The sequence below is a fragment of the Cinclus cinclus genome, chromosome 16, assembly GCF_963662255.1.
Source record: "Cinclus cinclus chromosome 16, bCinCin1.1, whole genome shotgun sequence".
In the NCBI taxonomy this organism is placed as follows: Eukaryota; Metazoa; Chordata; class Aves; order Passeriformes; family Cinclidae; genus Cinclus; species Cinclus cinclus.
Genome location: NC_085061.1, coordinates 13,799,073 through 13,816,955, shown reverse-complemented (window position 1 = coordinate 13,816,955; position 17,883 = coordinate 13,799,073). Strand labels below are relative to the sequence as shown.

General features: G+C 38.7%; 1 protein-coding gene across 1 annotated transcript in view; it reads right to left on the bottom strand.

Moving 5' to 3' along the window:
- The window catches only part of RBFOX1 (RNA binding fox-1 homolog 1), a 1,143,703-nt gene that overhangs the window by 506,543 nt on the left and 619,277 nt on the right, over window positions 1–17,883 (bottom strand). Inside the window, exon 5 of the mRNA XM_062503892.1 lies at window positions 9,425–9,472. Coding sequence (XP_062359876.1) covers window positions 9,425–9,472 — 48 coding nt within the window. The remainder of the gene's footprint in view (window positions 1–9,424; window positions 9,473–17,883) is intronic.

The following is a 17,883-nucleotide window of genomic DNA, read 5'->3' as shown; positions in this document are numbered from 1 at the left end:
GAAACACATTAAACAAATCTGTGGGAACAGACATTCCCTGCTGGATTTCAGACAATTCACATACCTGCTCTGTTCCTTAGACTTCAAACTTCACCAAGTCTTGAAAGACAGTAACAGAGATGAGAGGTTATTTTTTTTTAAATGACATTGTTTTGAAGTTAAAATGTTTCCTCCTTGCATGGTATGCATATTGCCATTATTTAGGAAAAAAAGCTAAATTAACTCTCTTTTGTACATTAGCCTGCTGATAGGGAGGGATAAAAGAAAGGCTAAAATAAGCCTTACTTTAGACTTTCAATATCACATTCTTTTTTCAACATCTATACTGTATTTTTTTTCAGAACTAATCCCTAATCTTTTAAAAAAGCAGTTGTGAGGCAGCATGTATGGCATAGTGGGACATGCCTGTATTACACCAATCCTTTTAATTTTGCCCTGGGTGTCCTATTTTCGTACTGAAGAGATGAGATAAATGCCAGAATCCCTGGATTTTCCTGACCTTGATCAAGAAGAACTAATTTTTAGCTGAATTGTGTAAAACTGCTATGATTACATCCGTCTAATCTGGAAAGCACATGGATTATACATAAACCATGGTCTCTGTCTCATCTATCAAATTGAAAGACAATAAAACATACTTCTTTAAGAAGAATCGGGGGGGGGGGGAAATACATTAACCTTTATTTTACTCCTTACATAAAAATCCTCAATGATGTTTCAAAGTACAGAAACATGCAGACATATTCAGATTTTAAAATATGGAGATATAAATTTAAATGTCTTATAATACAGGCTTCATTAGATAAAAAAAAAAAAAGACACTGTGCATCACTGCTGAAGAAATCAGTTCTGAAACAATGGAATTAGGAAGTTTTGATCTAACTGCCCAACCAACACCAGGCAGCCATAAAAAGCCATCTACTGCTACAGAGAAAAGATTTACCTGGCAAGAGATGCAATACAACATAAAAAGGCAAACTGGAATCAATGAGAAATGCATTGGATTACTGGACAGAAGCATATTTTTGCACGTGTCCAAGCTACTGGGAAAGTAACAGAGCCAGCAGTTATAAAACCCTTCCAAATGCCTGCTTACCCTTTCCTGATCCAATCACCTCCACGCTGTTAATCGGGTTGGATTACATCCCAGATATTAATTTGGCAAACAAAACAATCATCTGATTCAGTCTGTCCCCTACAAATATGCTGAAAACAATCTGCCACTGATAATGTTGCCATGCATGTGCTCCTGGAAAGCCATCTGATCAATTTATGCCAAGATGAGAGAAGATATCCACATTCACACACGAATGCCATAGGCTGTCCCTATCCATTAGCAGTGTGGAAATGTGCCCTCCACTGCCCAAGGAAGTGCTGGAATATGCACAGTGAGGGGAGGCAGCTCAAAGAGTTACGGGCTCCTTTCTACTAAAAATAAATAAATCCTACAGATGAACTCACACTGTGTATGAACAAAACACTGCTGGCTCATCAAAGCATCGCTCCCTCACGGACCAGAGGAATCCTGTCCTGGAAACACTTTCAGCAGCTGGAGACTTCCTCTGCATCTCCTAGGGTTTGGTTAGGCTTTTTGTCTCTTCACTTAATAAACTGTCTTTATCTCAGCTCAGGAGCTTTTCATGCTTTTACCTTTCCTGTGCCTCTCCAGTCCCACTGTCAGCTGTAACTCAGCTGCTGCCTCAGCCAGTTCATCGCAGCGTGTCAAAACCTTGGGATGACATTCTGTCCCTCCTCCTTCACTGTGACAATGCTGCTGAGCAGAAGCAATACTTCTGTTTGAATTTCTGTTTCCAGAGAGCCTCAGTGCTCAAAAAGAATCCCCAGTGAGCCAATTCCTGGGCAATACCTGGGCACCAACAGAGGGGGTTAACAGAGAGAAGGAATCCCAGAGCTCCAGCCTCTGGAGCTAAACATTCCTGTGAAGGATTCCAAGCCTGTCCAACAGACTCAGATGATGCTGCAGGCACAGCATTGAACCCACATGCTCAGAGGGTCAGTGCACATCCTCTGCTCCCATCCATAGTTATGCTGAAGACATGGAGTAGAAGAAACAAAGGAGAATTTTTAATACCTGGTATTCCTAGATATGGAGTAGAAGAAACAAAGGAGAATTTTTAATACCTAGTATTCCTAGATATTTCCATAAGAATATTTTTTATTCTGGTTATAAGGAGAACAAATAAGCAGCAGTTCCATTCCTAAAAGGACTCAAATTTTCAATATCAACATTTCAACTTTCCATAGAGAACAGTATTTGATACAGAAAGAATGTTATTTATCTCTCTCCATCTTACGATTTAGAGCAGTGGCCTGCATCAAGTTATTCTTACAAATCTCAAGTGTCGTTTCCAAGTTTTCTATACAATAGTTTCAGTGGAGAATACACAGGACTGCACAACTTCTACACCACAGAGAAGCAGCCTGAGATCAGAGCATTTGTCTGGTATCAAAGACAGAAGAACTGCAGGCTCCTCTATAGCAGCAGATTGGTGGGCTTGTCTCAACAGGAGCTTTACTACAAGGGCTCAGAATAAATCATAAGAGAACTCACATTTCCACTCCGTTTTATCTGGAGGAATATATAATCTCTAGATTTCTACCTCACCAACAGGGCTCTTTAAGGATAATTCAGGAAAACACACACGTCAGTGGCTATTTTCCTTACTGAGAGGAAAATTAAAATGTAGGAACAAAACATGTCTATGCCTAAGCACAGGTTGGCAGTAAGTTAAATGAATGAAAAGGCCCCAACCTGAGACTCTTCTGTCTGTACAGAGAATTTTGCTCAGACCAGTGTAAGGCTTCCCTCATCTTTCAGTGCTCTTTAGACCAGGTCCAACAAAAACCCTGTGACCACAAAAATACCTGCAAATAAGGTGGGTCATAGGTACATGTTGTCTACTCAGTCCTTCTTTATCAAAACTCCCACATCTTTATTTTAAAAAGCAAGGAAAAAAAATAAAATAAAAGAAGGAAATGTCAACTGGAAACTTACTTTTCTCTAAAGTATCACTGAAATTCTCTGGCACATGTAAGCAGTATAAAACCCCACACTGTGGAGTCTGGGTTATGAAAAGCTGACACCACCCAACACCTTTTAAAAGGAAATGTTCCACCACAGCAGCAAAAGCTGCAGTCTCCCATTGCTGTGAAGCTGTATTGGTTCAAAACACAAACAAGATCCAAGACATGTTCCCTTTCACAGCACACTAATATTTATAGATCTGCAGGGTTTTCTTTTTTATGTATAACTTCAAAAGCCAATTCCCCTCTGTTTCTATACCTGTTGAAAACTTAATGACCAGATGCAAACAAAATTTCAGCAAGGCTTGAGTGTCCCATGAATTAGTTTTTCAGTTAATTTTGACAGGTAATTAGCATCAAAATGGACTTGAGTTTTCCTTTCCCTCTCTGATCCTTCCCCCAAATCTCAATATTTTAACTTTACATTTAGCCAAATATTAAAGCAAACAATTTCTATCTCCCGCCCTCTCCCTTGTCCCCAAGTGAAACATAATTACTTCTATGCAATGCAAGTACAGTACATGTGAATATATGCCAAAGTAACTTGTGCATACATTTACTTTGGTGCTAGTAAAATATTTTATTCACTCATATAAAATAATGTTCTTTCTTGCTCAGTGAGCTTTTTAGGAGTTATTAGCAGGAATGTGTCATATACTTAATGAAATTTATTTCAAGGTAGAATAGATTTTTTTAAAAAAAGAGTAAAATAAAGTCTGAGAACTAATTCTGTAGACAACCACAATTATAATTTTAAGATTTATCAAAATATCTTCAAAATGAAGGTTTGGGGAAAAAATATCTCCCAATAAAAATATATTTTATTTGCAGTGGCAATCATGTTTATACATATTAACACAGGGATAGGAGATGTGATGGTTCAAGATGGAACACGTTGGCAAAAAGGCACACTGTAGTAAAAGCTTTTTTTAGCCCTCTGCCTTAGCAGGTATTGCAGCACAGGAAATACACTATCCATGTCCCTTCTGTGTATTCAGCATATGTAAAAGTCATGCTGCAGAACACGTTGACACTTCAGTAGGAGGTCAAATTATTGTTTTGGCACTTCTGTCACGCCTGTCACTTCAATTCCACTTTATCAAATTACAGATTGCTAGATAGAGTTGGATTAAGGGGAAAGACAGACACACACACACAGAGGAGCAACTGTCACCACTTCAGTTGTGAAATCCCATAATTGCATGTCAGTGACAGCGAGAACAAGAGAGCAGTAATAGGGCTGACATTATGAGCATTCAAATACCAGCAAACTTTGCAGCAAGACTTTGCACTCTGTCAAGCCACATGCCAGGAAATGGACTGGATTTCTAAGCAGTTCCTCATATTAGAATTGCCAATGTTTATTAGGCAGACTAATAAATAATGCAGTGTCTTAAGTTCCAGGGGAACTTTCAGCTCCCTGTTTTACCAGAAGTATTGCTTTTATTTGAAAAGAACATAAAACTAAGACAAAAGAGAAAAAAAATGATTTGAAAATATCACTAAAAGTAGTATGAATAACAATAATGCTGCCTAAACAATGCAGACCATGGGCTTGAGTCAACTTTCTGAGTTTTAGGATCCTGGAGTGCAACAGATTTTGATTTCAAATAACTGTGAAGGAATCAGCCATAAATCTCAAGTAACTTTTCTGGTAATAAACAAACAACAACACACCCTTAGATAGCTTCACCCTTTCGTGGAGGGTGGAGAAACTTCCAGCTCTGCACTGAGCAAGGCTCAAGAAGCGTCCCGTAAATCTGACTTCCATGAGCTGGGACGCCAGGGGAAACGTCTGCTGTGCTGTGACAGGAGGATGCTACTCCTGGCACAGCTCATTATTCCCCCTCTGGGGTGCTCCCCCTGCTCCCTGAATTCTGTGCTCAACCCTCTCCACTTCGTGTGGGCCTGTCCTGCAATGGCTCAACAACACCTGGCACTGTTTGTACAACAGGGAAAGAGGCAGGAGAAACAGGAATCATTTGTTCACTCTGTTAGACACCAGAAACGTCACTACCATTCAGAACTTCCTTAGAGTCCTCTAAATCTACAGCTAAATACAATTTAGACATTTCCCTGTCAATCCACATTGGAGTCTATGATCTTCCCTCACAACAAAAAAATAATTTTTAATGGGAGTAAAAATGCATCTCAACAATCTACACAAATATGCAAATGGCACAATGCCTTCACAGGGGAAGAAAAATGACACTTATTCCTATTCACTGCTAAAGAGCCCCTAAACAGCAGAAAAAGGGACTACCATGAAAGGAAACAGTATAATAACAAATCCACATCTGTGATGCCAGGAGTTGACTTAGTCCCTCCATGGTGCTCCTCACTATTTGATACCCTTATTAATTCCCTTCTACAGTAATCTGAAGAGCAGCAAAATTGATAAGCATTTTCTCCTAAAAAAATAAATAAATAAAACGACCCTTAAACTTCCAGGAAAAACATCTTTATATGAACACTATGAATATATTAAAAAAAAAAAAATACCAACCACCTGGAAGAAGCCATTGAATAGAGAAAGCAAAATATATTTGTAATGCTTTTTCTTCTCATTTTGTCTCAGACACCCTTTATAACCTTGCTTACATCTGCCCTTCACGCTTCCATTTGCCCATATGTAACTCAAGCCATATAACTGTAAGTACTTTCCTCATAGGCGTTTTTAATTTGTTTGTAAAGTAATTTGAGATCCACTGACAGAAGGTACTAAAGAAAAAAAAAAATAAAATATTTTCCACAGCAGGCAGAGAAAAGGAAAGCCATGACTGCCTAGCCCATATCCCACAGCAGGAAACAGGGAGTCAGGGAACATTACGGCACTCCGGGGAACCCTCCTGCCTTCCCCAGCTCTCAGGTTATGGCCCTGACACACCGCCATCAGCTCTGGAGCTCCCCGAAAGCCTCCACGCTCCCAGCTCCCAAGTGGGACATTTTCAAGTCAAGATGCATCTCCAAAGTGTTCTCTCCATGAGCCACTTCCTTCTCCAGAAGGGAGAACACAGCAGGACCCGCAGGGTGACCGTGAGCCCCCAGCAGCGGTGCTGAGCTGCTGCTGAGCGGGGGCTCTGCTGCCAGCAGGCAGGAGAGTGACTGCACAGCGCAGCCCACTCGGGGGAGAGCAGCCTGAAACAAAACACCAAGGCAGCAGCCTGAGCTACGGAATCCAACGTTCTCAGCGCGCCGCAAACCAGCCGAGACAAAGCTATCCAGCGCAGAAAGGCCACTGGAAGTTAGCTTCCAGTTTGTAGTGTCAGTTTTCCATTTCAGGTGGAAATGTCACAGAAAGGATGTCAGGGGACAAAACTTTATATCAGTTTTGGTTTCACAGCATTGCCGTGAATTAATTTGATTATATGATAATTGCAGATTAAAACAAAGTATGCTCTTTGTGCTCTATTCAGATCTCAAAGATAGAGCAGGACTGGGAGAAATCTTATTTACAGTTTCTTTTTATATTTTTGAAGATTACTGTTTGAAGCAAGTCCCATATAAACATATATATATATATATGTATATAAAGATACCTGCTCAGACCAAATAAAAATATAAACTGAGAATAAACATAAAAAAAAAACAAGGAAGATTTATAAAATATAATTTTATTTTTAAAAGGGCAGGTTTTTCAGGTAATGGAAGATTATGTAGCCGTGTAAGGACAACAACAAAAAGGATGTAGACATCAGAAGACTTCTCAGAGACAGACTATGATTTGGTTATATCAAATGGAAGGATTTCAAAGGAATCCACGTACTCTCCCTCGTGGCAAAATGGCCAATACCCTTATGAAATGCCTTCCACCAAAACATTTTGCTTGTGTTCAACACACAGAGTTGTGTTAGAAAACATGGGGAAAAAGAACCTGACCATCTGTCATTGGCCTTGCAGCAGCAAAACATCACACAGGCTTTGGAATCACAACTCAAATTCCCAAAGCTCACATGGCTAGCTGCAGATATCCATGTATTTTTTACAAAAATCACACATGGTATGTTTTTAACAGGTTTCTTCCTGTGACAATTTAAGGGTCACTTTTCTACATATGTGTCTTTGAGAAGCAAGGCTGAGCCATTTCTCTGATGGCATGAGTCATTTAACATCCAATATTGTGATGTTCAGAACGGTGGTGGGAGATCAAAAAAAAGAAAGCTTGGGTGTGTCAAATGCAGAAAAGAGTACTCACTATGTAGGAAATTAGTTGTACATGCATTTATGGGTCCTCTGCTGGGAATAGTAAAGGCAATTTAGTAATTCATAATTATCCAGGTCAGAGAGAGCAGACTGCGCATTGCTTGTCACCTTCTATTCTCAAACCTGGGAGCTTCTAGCCTTGCAGAAAATAAATAAAAATCTTACACTGAAAGGTCACTTGAAGACAAGGGAAGGAGAGACAGACCACAGTGATGAAGTGGTTACAATAATTAACTGCTATTTTGGACTTTGCAGAATAATAGATTTCAAAATAATAAGTATAGTTATTAAATTTGAGTTTGCCTTCAGGCAGTGCTTTAGCAATATTACATAAATTCCTACTTTAGAAATTATAGATTAAGAAACTTCAGAAAAAAAGGAACACAAGAAAAGGCACCTTGCAGGTTTGTATTTTGTGGTTAACTGGGAAAATTTCCCATTAATTGCTAATGATATAGTTCATTAGTTGCATATTCCATTATACAAGTGTAAATTATTAGATACTAATGATGCATGCCCTAATTGCAGTACTTTGTCTTGATTTCAAGTTCAATGAAATAAAAATATTTATTTACAATGTTTCAGGTTTATGAATTACATTACATTCTTAACTGATGCTTTCAACAAACATGAAACAATGCATTAGTATTAGCCAAGATTGATGGGTCTGTATTTGATGATCACTGGTAACTCTCTCCCTGGACTGGAAAGAACAACTGCCACTTAAACTTGGTGAAAGCTTCAGTTTTGGGACCAAACAGAAAAGATGAAACAGATCATGCAACAACAGGTGTTTATTCTGTTCCTGTTCTTTCAAAGCACTTCCACAGAACACCAAAAGGAAGAAGAAAAAAAATCAAGGGGCTTTCTAGACAATCCTTTATGCTAACTGCAGTCTCTGCATGTGAAACCTAGATATCCTGAGCCACTGAAGGCAGAGGAAACCCTTTAGGAAACCACGTCAGCTCAGAGCAGTCACTTTGAGTCACAGACAGTCACACGAGAAGGTATCAGACACACATCTCCTGCAATTCCTGCTGGGGTACAAACCACAGCATCGTAAACCACTAAAACCCCCACACTTAGCTGGCAACAGGCTGGTGCTGTGCTGGATAAAAGTTGCAATACAAGGAAGAAGAAATACAACACTTCAATAAATTGTTGTCCAAAGCTTGTCAGGCTCCTGACACCTTTTCCCATAATTCACAGAAAGAATTCTGGCTTGGGCAGTTTTAGTACTTGCTACCAACACTAAAAAAAAGTCAAAACTTGGGGTTTAGAAGTAAGGTCCCAGCCTGCATTTTAGCACACTTTAAAGCAACGTGAACCTAAATGGAAGCACCTGGAGATCTGATGAAAGTTGATGCTCTGAACCTGCAGCCTCAGTGGGACAGAGTGAGTACCAGCTGAAGTTAGAGACTTTAAATCACATGTCATGTGCTCAACACTTCCACAAACTCAGTTATTGTTCCACACAGAGATACCCTGCATAGATCTAGCAATCCACATTTTCAAATTTCAGTTGCAACACATTTTCAAACAAAACACATTGCTCTCTTTAAACTGGATTGATATGTATTTCTGACAATTTTTTTTTTAAGCTGAAGGCTTCTTTGTGAAGCCTTTGTTTCTTGGTTACCTTCTACCATAAGTAAGGTGAAGAACACAACTGAAAACGCATTTTGCATCTGGTTTATATTTGTCGACAGAAAATAAACCTGGAAACATTTGTTTTAATCAACCCTCAAAAAGAAGAAAAAAAAAAGTTCTAAGCTACTACTTTTAAAGCAAGAAAAAGCAGTCATCTTGCTGTCTTGCAAATATTTAACATGGCATGCCAGCTTTACCATGAAAAGACACACAATAACTTCATTAATAATGTAAATTAAGAATAGGAAGTGCAACTACCCTGTCAACTTTAGAGTAAGACTAGAATTCCCTTCTGAAAAAGCAGTTATTCACATTTCTAACAAGTATATTCAATAGAATAAGACTGTTTTGTTCCCACTGAAGTTAAAATACAACATGAACAAATACACATGCAAAGAACCATAAAATAATTTCACATGGTTTAATTAAAAAACAAACAATAAAAAAAAAAAACACCAAATAATGACCAGAGAAAAACCAAGCTACTAGAATTGCCTGAAAATCCACATTAAAACAAGCCACTTACTTTTCTGTCCTCAGTTTCTACACCAGAACTGCACTCTGCTTTAGTGTCCTGAAAGCACAAACAGAGAAGCCCGTGTCACAAAGCACACTGACCAGCACTGGGGGAGTAACTCAGGCTGAAGAAATGTTATTTTTGTACACAGTTATTTAAATATACAATGTCTAGTATTGTGCCTTTAGGTGATGTCTGTTAAACTTTACTACAGCCATAAATTAAAAGACAGGATTGAAAGAACACCAAAAATACCCCCAAGCCTATTTCAGTTTGGTATAGCCAGCTCTCGGGAAAAAAAGTATGTTTTTTAGTAGAGATTTTCTCTTTTACTTCTATCTTGAGGAAAATATATTTCTTGCTAGCTTTTTTTTTTTTTTAATAAACAAGTGATGGAAGCTGAAAGAAATATAAAGGTAAGCTAAAGAGTAAAAACTGCTCAACCTTCTGTCTGTGCTAACTAGGTGCTGGATAGATACTTGTGTCTGAGTCACATGGCAATGAGCAAGAGCAGCAAAGCCTTTATTTATGATAAATATGTAAGTGTGTGTGTGCACAGACTTGTATGTGTGGATATTTTGGACATGTTTTCTTCAGGAGTGAAAAAAAAATCTCTCAAACCTAATGACATCCAACCCATGGTCCTTTGATTCCTAAAGTATTTTGACTCATTGAACCTATGGATTTTTGTGCTGAAGATGAGCAAGGATAATGCCTATCACAAAAATTATATTCCAAAAGGCATTTATTGCTTCACATTCACCCTTTTTACAGCAAGTTACAACTGGAAACTCAGCAAGCCAAATACAGTTCAAGTCACTAAACTGTAGACAAGTGACCTACTAATTTTCTTTTCAACTTCATTTTCCTAGTGAGGATATTCTTGGAAGCAAATTTGGCTTAACTATTACAGCTTCAGAGACATCTATTGGGAAAATAATAAATTCAGCTGAGGGACAGTTTTCTGTGAAAAGAACTTCCTCAGCCTCTGACCAAAGCTAATTAAATTTCAGATTATTGGTTAGTTACATGCACATAAATTGCAATGCTGATAGAAAATAGCAGCTCCTATTAAAAAATGAAAACAAATGTAAAATGAAGAATTTATGTTTCTTCAACGGCATGTCTATTCATCTTAAATGAAGGACTGGTTCTACTTCAAAGCCAAAGACTTCCTATCTACACCTATAAAAGATGAAAAAAAAAAAAATTAAATTGTTCAAGCAAGTAAGATGAAGCAAGGTTTCCTGGGGAAAAAAAAATACTTTAATTGACTCACAAATTATATTAAAGATGGTTTCATGAGGCATATCAAGTTGTGTCCCTTCTTAAGCAGCAAAAAAACACTTGATATTCCAGCCAGTATAATATATTGAAGAGCACTTCTAATAATCTTTATATTCCATCACTTTTCATGGGGAACCAAATTGTACTTTGTGGAATATGACACTCAAAAATTTTCTTTCAAGTGTGCCTTACTGGCTTCCAGACAGTCTCTCCCCACATCTCCCATGTGGAGGAGAAGGAAATAATCTCTCTGCCTGCAGATTCACTTCTTGAGCCTGTTTGGATATTTACACTTGCTCCTTTTTGGGGAGGGAGGGGAAAAAAAGTTCAGCTTTTAAAAGGCCTTCTCCCTCAGGGGAATGAATTCAAACTTCATTAGCACTAGTGATCCTCATATCCTAGCTGTGCCCTTAGTCACTTTGGGAAAGAACGTAATGTTCTGTGACATATTTATTGGTTAATCAAAAATGAATCATCTCTTTCCATATTACCAAGGACAAGAGTGGCTCTGTCTCACACACTGACCTAAATTAACTGAAAGCAGTATAAAGTAGCTCCTCTCAGACTGCAGTCATGGCTATTGCAGGCTCTCAGCATGATGAATATACCTGAAGACCCACCAGCACTGTGATCCCTTCTGCTGCCCATGGAACAATTTAGTTTGCTATTTCACCACTGTCCTTCCCCATTAAAAGCAATTTCTAAGAAGCCCGAGTTCATAAGCATTCATTACTCAATGAAAAAAGCAGTTTTACCTGGATGAAACAAAACCCCTCTTCCTCCCAGAGCAGCTTACGTGACCTGGTTGTCTGGAGCAGCAAGGAAGAGGCAGGAGTGTGGACACAGGTGTGGCCAGCCCAGCTGAGCTCTCCTGCTCCCCCAGAATTAACCACACAAGGAGCCTCACCTGCAGCTCAGACCTTGCCTTGAACTGAGACCAGCCCCGAGAAAAGATTCAGGCTGAACAGCAAATTACAGCAGCTCTGTTCTGTGTTTTATCCCTCAACATTAGACAAGCATTTCATCCCTTAGCGTTCGGTTATCTACCTAAAGGTGTGGAAAGTGAATCTTTTGCAATGAAAACCACATCTGCATGGGTTCAGTCTCACTGCAAAAACGTGTTATCTTTGAAATTATGTAGAGCCTTCAAGACTACACACCTGGATTCAGACTTCTGCACGAGGGCAAGATAAAAACCAATTAATTTTCTGAAGAAATTAGTATTGTAATTCTTTAAACCAGTGAAGCTACTGACTTAATCAAATCTATGTTTAAATATAAATATTTGAGTATACGTCTCCATCCTAGATATACCTCTTTCAAAGGAAAAATGTACACAGACACTAAGCTTTAAAAGTCATAAAAAATTAATCATCTGTCAATCTCAGAGCAAGAAGGGAAGAAATGAGAATGTTCTTCTTTAGGAGTCATCTGTGCTACTTCGCCTAAGTGCAAAATGACAAAGTGCTGTCACTTCATATATGTATTGCAAATTCCCCAGCTCTGTGAATTGAGATTGAGACTCGCCACTGCTGGAAAGCAATTGCAAAATCCCAGCGATCTGAACAATGTATAAAGCACCTTCTTTAATGTTGTTACATCACAAAAAAAAAAAAAAAAAAAAGTAAAAACCTCAGAAAATATAGGATTATTTTAGACTAACTGTATGATGTTTCATGGGAAAGACAGAATTAAATAGAAAACCCTCTCATTAATTTCAGTTTAAAAGCAACACAATTCCTTTTTTCTCTAAGTCTCACTTCATAACAGCCAAATAATATTATTACAAACTAATTAAGAGCTCTATGTTTTATATAAATTGCCGCTTTGGTCCGTTTTGTTTGTTGGCAGCACCAGGGAAACAAAACAAGGTTTTCTGCAGAGCACTGGGAGCAGTGCAGGACAAGCACAAGTTTAAGGGCTGGGCTTTTTGAAGTTGATGGCTCCTTCTGTAATATCAAGGATGAGCAGCAGGTGGAAGCAAATAACCTTGTAAAATCCTGCTCGGCCTCCTGTGCAACATAAACCTATTTATTGCTGCTCAGGTGTTTCACACGTGTCCTTGGCACCCCAACAAGTGCCAACGAATAATTGTTTTTTCTTCACAATACTGGCTGCCAGTTTCATGAAACAGCCAGTAGTTTAGAGATAAAAGGTGGTTGGCATAGCTTGGGGGTTTTTTTTTAGGTTTGAAATATGTACAGTTGAAATGGGCGTCCTTTTAATGACTAAAGCATTTTAAAAGGCAACATGATTTTAAACAAAATAAGAATATATAAACACATATACATATAAAATTTGAAAGTACACAGTCAAATTCTAGGTTCTTGGTTCTTGTGGATATTTTTATTGACTGTTAAATATCTCAAAGCCCTGAATTCTTGAGGAAAATGCTTAATGTATTTCTCTATCCGTTGGCCATTATGTTTCATTATTGCTGCTAACAAACAGGCTGCCAGCAGAAGAATTCATTTGAATTTCATATTAGTTCTATTTCATCCATCCCAGAGAACAAATTAACCACACAGTAATACTTACTGAAGAAGAAAATAAATGAAAACTGAAACCTTAGAATGTGACATTCAAGTGTTCACTGAATTTGTCCCCAGCAACTAAAGGACTCAGGCAGAAGCTTCATCAAATTAACAAACTAATTCAAGGATTTGAATAGCTTCAACAGTTGCAATGTCAAAGATGTAGGAGAGGAGCTTCATTTTGAAAGAAATAGCTTCATCTCTATTTGCTAACACTTGTGGACCAAGAGGTTTGTGTCTACAAGATAAAACCAGGAGAAAACTGGGCCTTCTGCACCTGCTTCTGATGCCTCAGGGCAGCCTTGGGGCACTTGGAGTAGAGTCAAAAAGGAAACAACCCATCTGATCACAGATCTAAAATCAAACTTTCCCACATTTTAGGGAGCTTTCTTGTCTTGTTTCAAGATAAAAGTAGAGTGTAAGAGGAAGGTTTGCAAGACTCTTGGAAACTGACAAATTTTATAATAAAAAAATGACTGCTTATAAAAACATTGCTGTGTTTTTAATGCAGATTTGAAAGGCCTGGTGTGTGTGTGCCCTCCCACACAGCCACCCACCACCCGGCTGTGCCTGTGAACACCCAGCTCTGCTTCTTCTGCTTCCAGCCCTTTGCTTATGCTCACTTACACTTTTCAAGGCTATCAAGAGTTAAAACTTTTTTTTTTTTTTTTTTTTTTTCCCCTCCCAAAGAAAGCTTTGACTTCTTCCTAAATAAAGACTTGTTCGAGGGAACAGGTACTGCTGCTGCTGGGGTTTTATGGACTGGAGTATATAAAAGCTTCCCACTCCTCTTTCTTTTCCTTCTCTCACCTTCAGGAGTTACTTGTCCTTTTCTTAATGCTCTCCAAACACTCAGAAATGCAGAGACACGTCCCTGCACAGCACAGAATCCTCGTGCCTCACACTCCCCTCCTCTCTCCAAACAGATGTTTCATTAGCCCAGTGATGCAAAGGTACCCAAGTGTAAAACCTCCACCTTTCTCCTTGGATATCCCAAACCTACACATAAAATAGGCAGCATTTTCAGAAGATACAGATGTAATTTTAACATGTGAATCACTCATGTAGCAGTATCCAGCTGTAAATATTTGCTTTTGAAGACTAAATCAGGTTAAGACTTAAATTTGAGCTAGTAAATATTCCATTTTCAAAGCTGGCAACAGAAACTGGTACATTTGGTACAGTTGCCAGATTGGACAGTAAAAAACACTTATGATTCCTAAATGCAACATCATTTTCACCAAACCTGAAATTCCTTTTCTATATGTCCCTCTAGTTTCAAGGCTGAAAATACACAAGAACTGCCAGAATTGTAAATTTTAACAGTTTTAAACTGTTAGAACTGGATTTTTCAACTAAATTTTATTTATCTAATAAAATTGCCTAAGGTGTGTGGTAGACCAACAGGCACATAAATAGTTGTATGTTTGAAATTACTGAAATCTAGGTGGTCAATAGATACTCCTGAAAAATTCAACGAGCTGTTGAGAAAGCTGCTGATGTGATTTCAGGACAGCCACAAACTGTAATCTGGGTAAGGTGACAACTGGCAATATCTACCCAGAGGACAGCTGCAACTTCTAGAGAAAGAAACCTAATTTGACGTTTTATGTTTTCAAATTAACAACAGCACAAGGGCACATCACAGTTCCTGAAGGAATTTATCTTTTTTTCAGTCAGGTTTCCTAAAGGAAACAAGCATATAAAATTACTTCGTACCTCAGACACCTAAAAACCTTTGGAATATCTTTACTAAGTTTAGCCATATTTGACAGGGATATAAATAGAAGCTCAAAGATATTCCTAAATGAGTGCCTGGGGAGAAGACAGAACATCACTTGCAAAGCCATGCCCCACTCCAGCTGATAAATGACCCCAAAGAGAGGGGAGGATGCTGAGAGGAGGAGGATTCACTCTGAAGTGAAGATATTGAGGTGGTTGCCAGGAAAAAGCCTGTGTTTACTGAGAGGAGACTGTGTGGGCACAGGGTATAAATCAATAATAAAACTACTTCACTTAAGTCCAATTTTCACAAAATAAGTTCATTCAAGTCTGAAGAGGATTTTTGTTGAACTTTTAAATGGAGTTCAGTCATTTTGGGCTATGTAGTGACAAAAAGAACCCCAAAAATTTTAAATCAAATGTTGATTTTTCAAGCTTACAGAGGGACAGGACAGGAATTGTTTAATGATAGATGTGTGATGACTGCAGAATTGCCCTGGAAAATTAGGGCTCTGTAAAAATCTATTTGCTCTTTTATATTACACTACACTTTTGATGTTCACAAGAAGCTGAGTTTTATGCTTTTAATATGTTTTCACCAAATATGGCTGTTTCTGTGCAGCAGAATAGTTACACTCCCACTAAACTGGCTATGTATTTACTATGCTTTCTTCAGTAAAAAAAGTGAAGCAGAATTTCATATTAGATTCAAGACTTCCCTTAATAAACAACCCATAAACTTTCTCACTTCTGCCTCACTGAGGGGGAGTGGGTGGCATTTTGCTGCCCACTGGGGTTAACCCACAGCCATCAGAAACTTAAAATGTTTCAGTTCCTACCTATTCGGAAAAGTCATGAGTAGTCAGATCACAAATTGTTGCTGCTTCATACATTAAAAATTAGTTCCGTTTCCTGGCTTGGCACTGTGTCATCCCACTAATAAGAATGCAGAAACAAAAGCGTGAGTGAACACTGCATCCAAAGGACTGTTCTTATCATGAACAAATTCAAAAGGAGCTCTGATGACAATAGCTATTGCTTTAACATCCAGGAGAAATAAAGAATTGGGCTGGAGCCTCAGGCAGCAAGTTGATATAATTTAGCTTTGAGAAGTTTCCTTATCGACAAATACTGAAACATTTTTTTGTTCTTGTTGGCAAGGAGAGAGTGACTGACATGCTATTTCTTCTTCCATGCCCAGTGTAGGGTAAACAAGCCCAGTTTGCTTTGAAACATCTGCCAAGCTGTGCTGTCATGAAGACAGCAGAACCTTTTTGGTTTCCCAAACGTTTTCAGAAGCACACAGCTAAAAAGACACAGGTCACATCGGAGCCAGGGTACAACACCCATTCCCCTGGCACAGAGGGGAGCTCAGCCAGCCCGGCAGGGAGGCCTGCCAAGGAAAACAGCCAAATGTCAGTGGCACAGATGGATTCCTGCTCCCAAATGCTTAGCACAGCATCCCCAGCACGTGCTCTGCTCCCAGGGCTGCAGTTCACCACTTGGTTTCCACTGAAGTGTCTCAGCACCACATCCATGGACTTCTGGAGTCAGCATACACATGGTGCATCGTTCCTCCGACACCTTTTCTTGGCTGTTTCCCCCCAGACAGACGCCTTGCCCTGCAGAGCAGCACTTAAGTAATGAGCAAAGGATCGCTGAACACAAACAGCCCTGGCATCTTCTTGCAAAAGGATGACTCTGTCTCAGTGCTGGTCAAGAGATATAGAAAAAGGCCATACCAAACCAAACCAACCTCCCCCCATAAAACAAACCAAAAAACCGCACAGGCCCTTCATACCCCTCAACCCATTTCTTCAATTGTGCCCATGGATTTTGTGGTTTTCTGTATAGATCCATGTGCACTGATAAATTAGCCCCTTTTTTTTTAAATAAGGGATATAGATTCCTTAGTTCTAGTAAATACTTTAAATATCTAATAAACCAAAGCAGTATTTTTATTTGGCATGCAGATAATAAATATCTCTGTGTAATACTGTACAGTATGTGAGGACATTTTAGTATATTACTGAAATATAACAGTACCTGAATTTTCTTTGTCACTGATTTTACTGTATATGCCCACTGGCAAATGTTTTAACCCCATATGTGTGTATGAAAGATGAATACAAAAATGAGCAGTGGCATTTGGGGGAGAGAGATACCAGGTAATCTTAAAGCAGCATAACAAGAAGTTAATAAACAGATTTGGATATATCAAAATTTAAGAAATCAAGTTTCCTCTTCCTTTTCTTAAACTACTAGAGAAATTAAAGGGAAAAAGTACTCATCAAATACATTTTTAAAGGTTTTTTTTTTTTATCTTTATTAGTCCCATAATCTGCAATTTCTCACTCACCAGACAGGTTAAATCATCTATTCCCAAGAGAAAATCCAGTAGGAATGAAGCATCAAGCATCACACTGTTGATTTTTAGGAGCTGTCCTGGACTAAAGCCTCCAGAGTACCTCTATAACTCTCACTTTCCCTCCTGTCTAAACACAAAGCTTTTCTACTAAAATGCACCAGCCATGAGCTGAGCCTTACAATTGAAGCTGCAGGCTCTTGACCATTCCAAAGGGGATAAGGACTCATCTCCCTGGGCAGGGTAAGGACTCCTTTGCCATTTCATAATGAGGAGATTTCATCTCACTAACTCATCCACTCTGTTTCAGAAACTCCTCATCTTTTTGGCCTCTGAAATATCCCATGGCAATCCCACAGTTTAATTACATATAATGTCGAAAAGCACACCCTTTGGTTTCAATTTGTTCATCAACAGTTGATTGGATGTCAACAGTTTGTTTCACCAGTGAAAAAGTGAATAACTAGAGCAGTATTTAAAATGCATCAGAGGTCTCTCTCAAATGTTAGAATTCATACCAACACATTTCTCTCAATATGTGGTGGGTCTAGTGCTGGCTA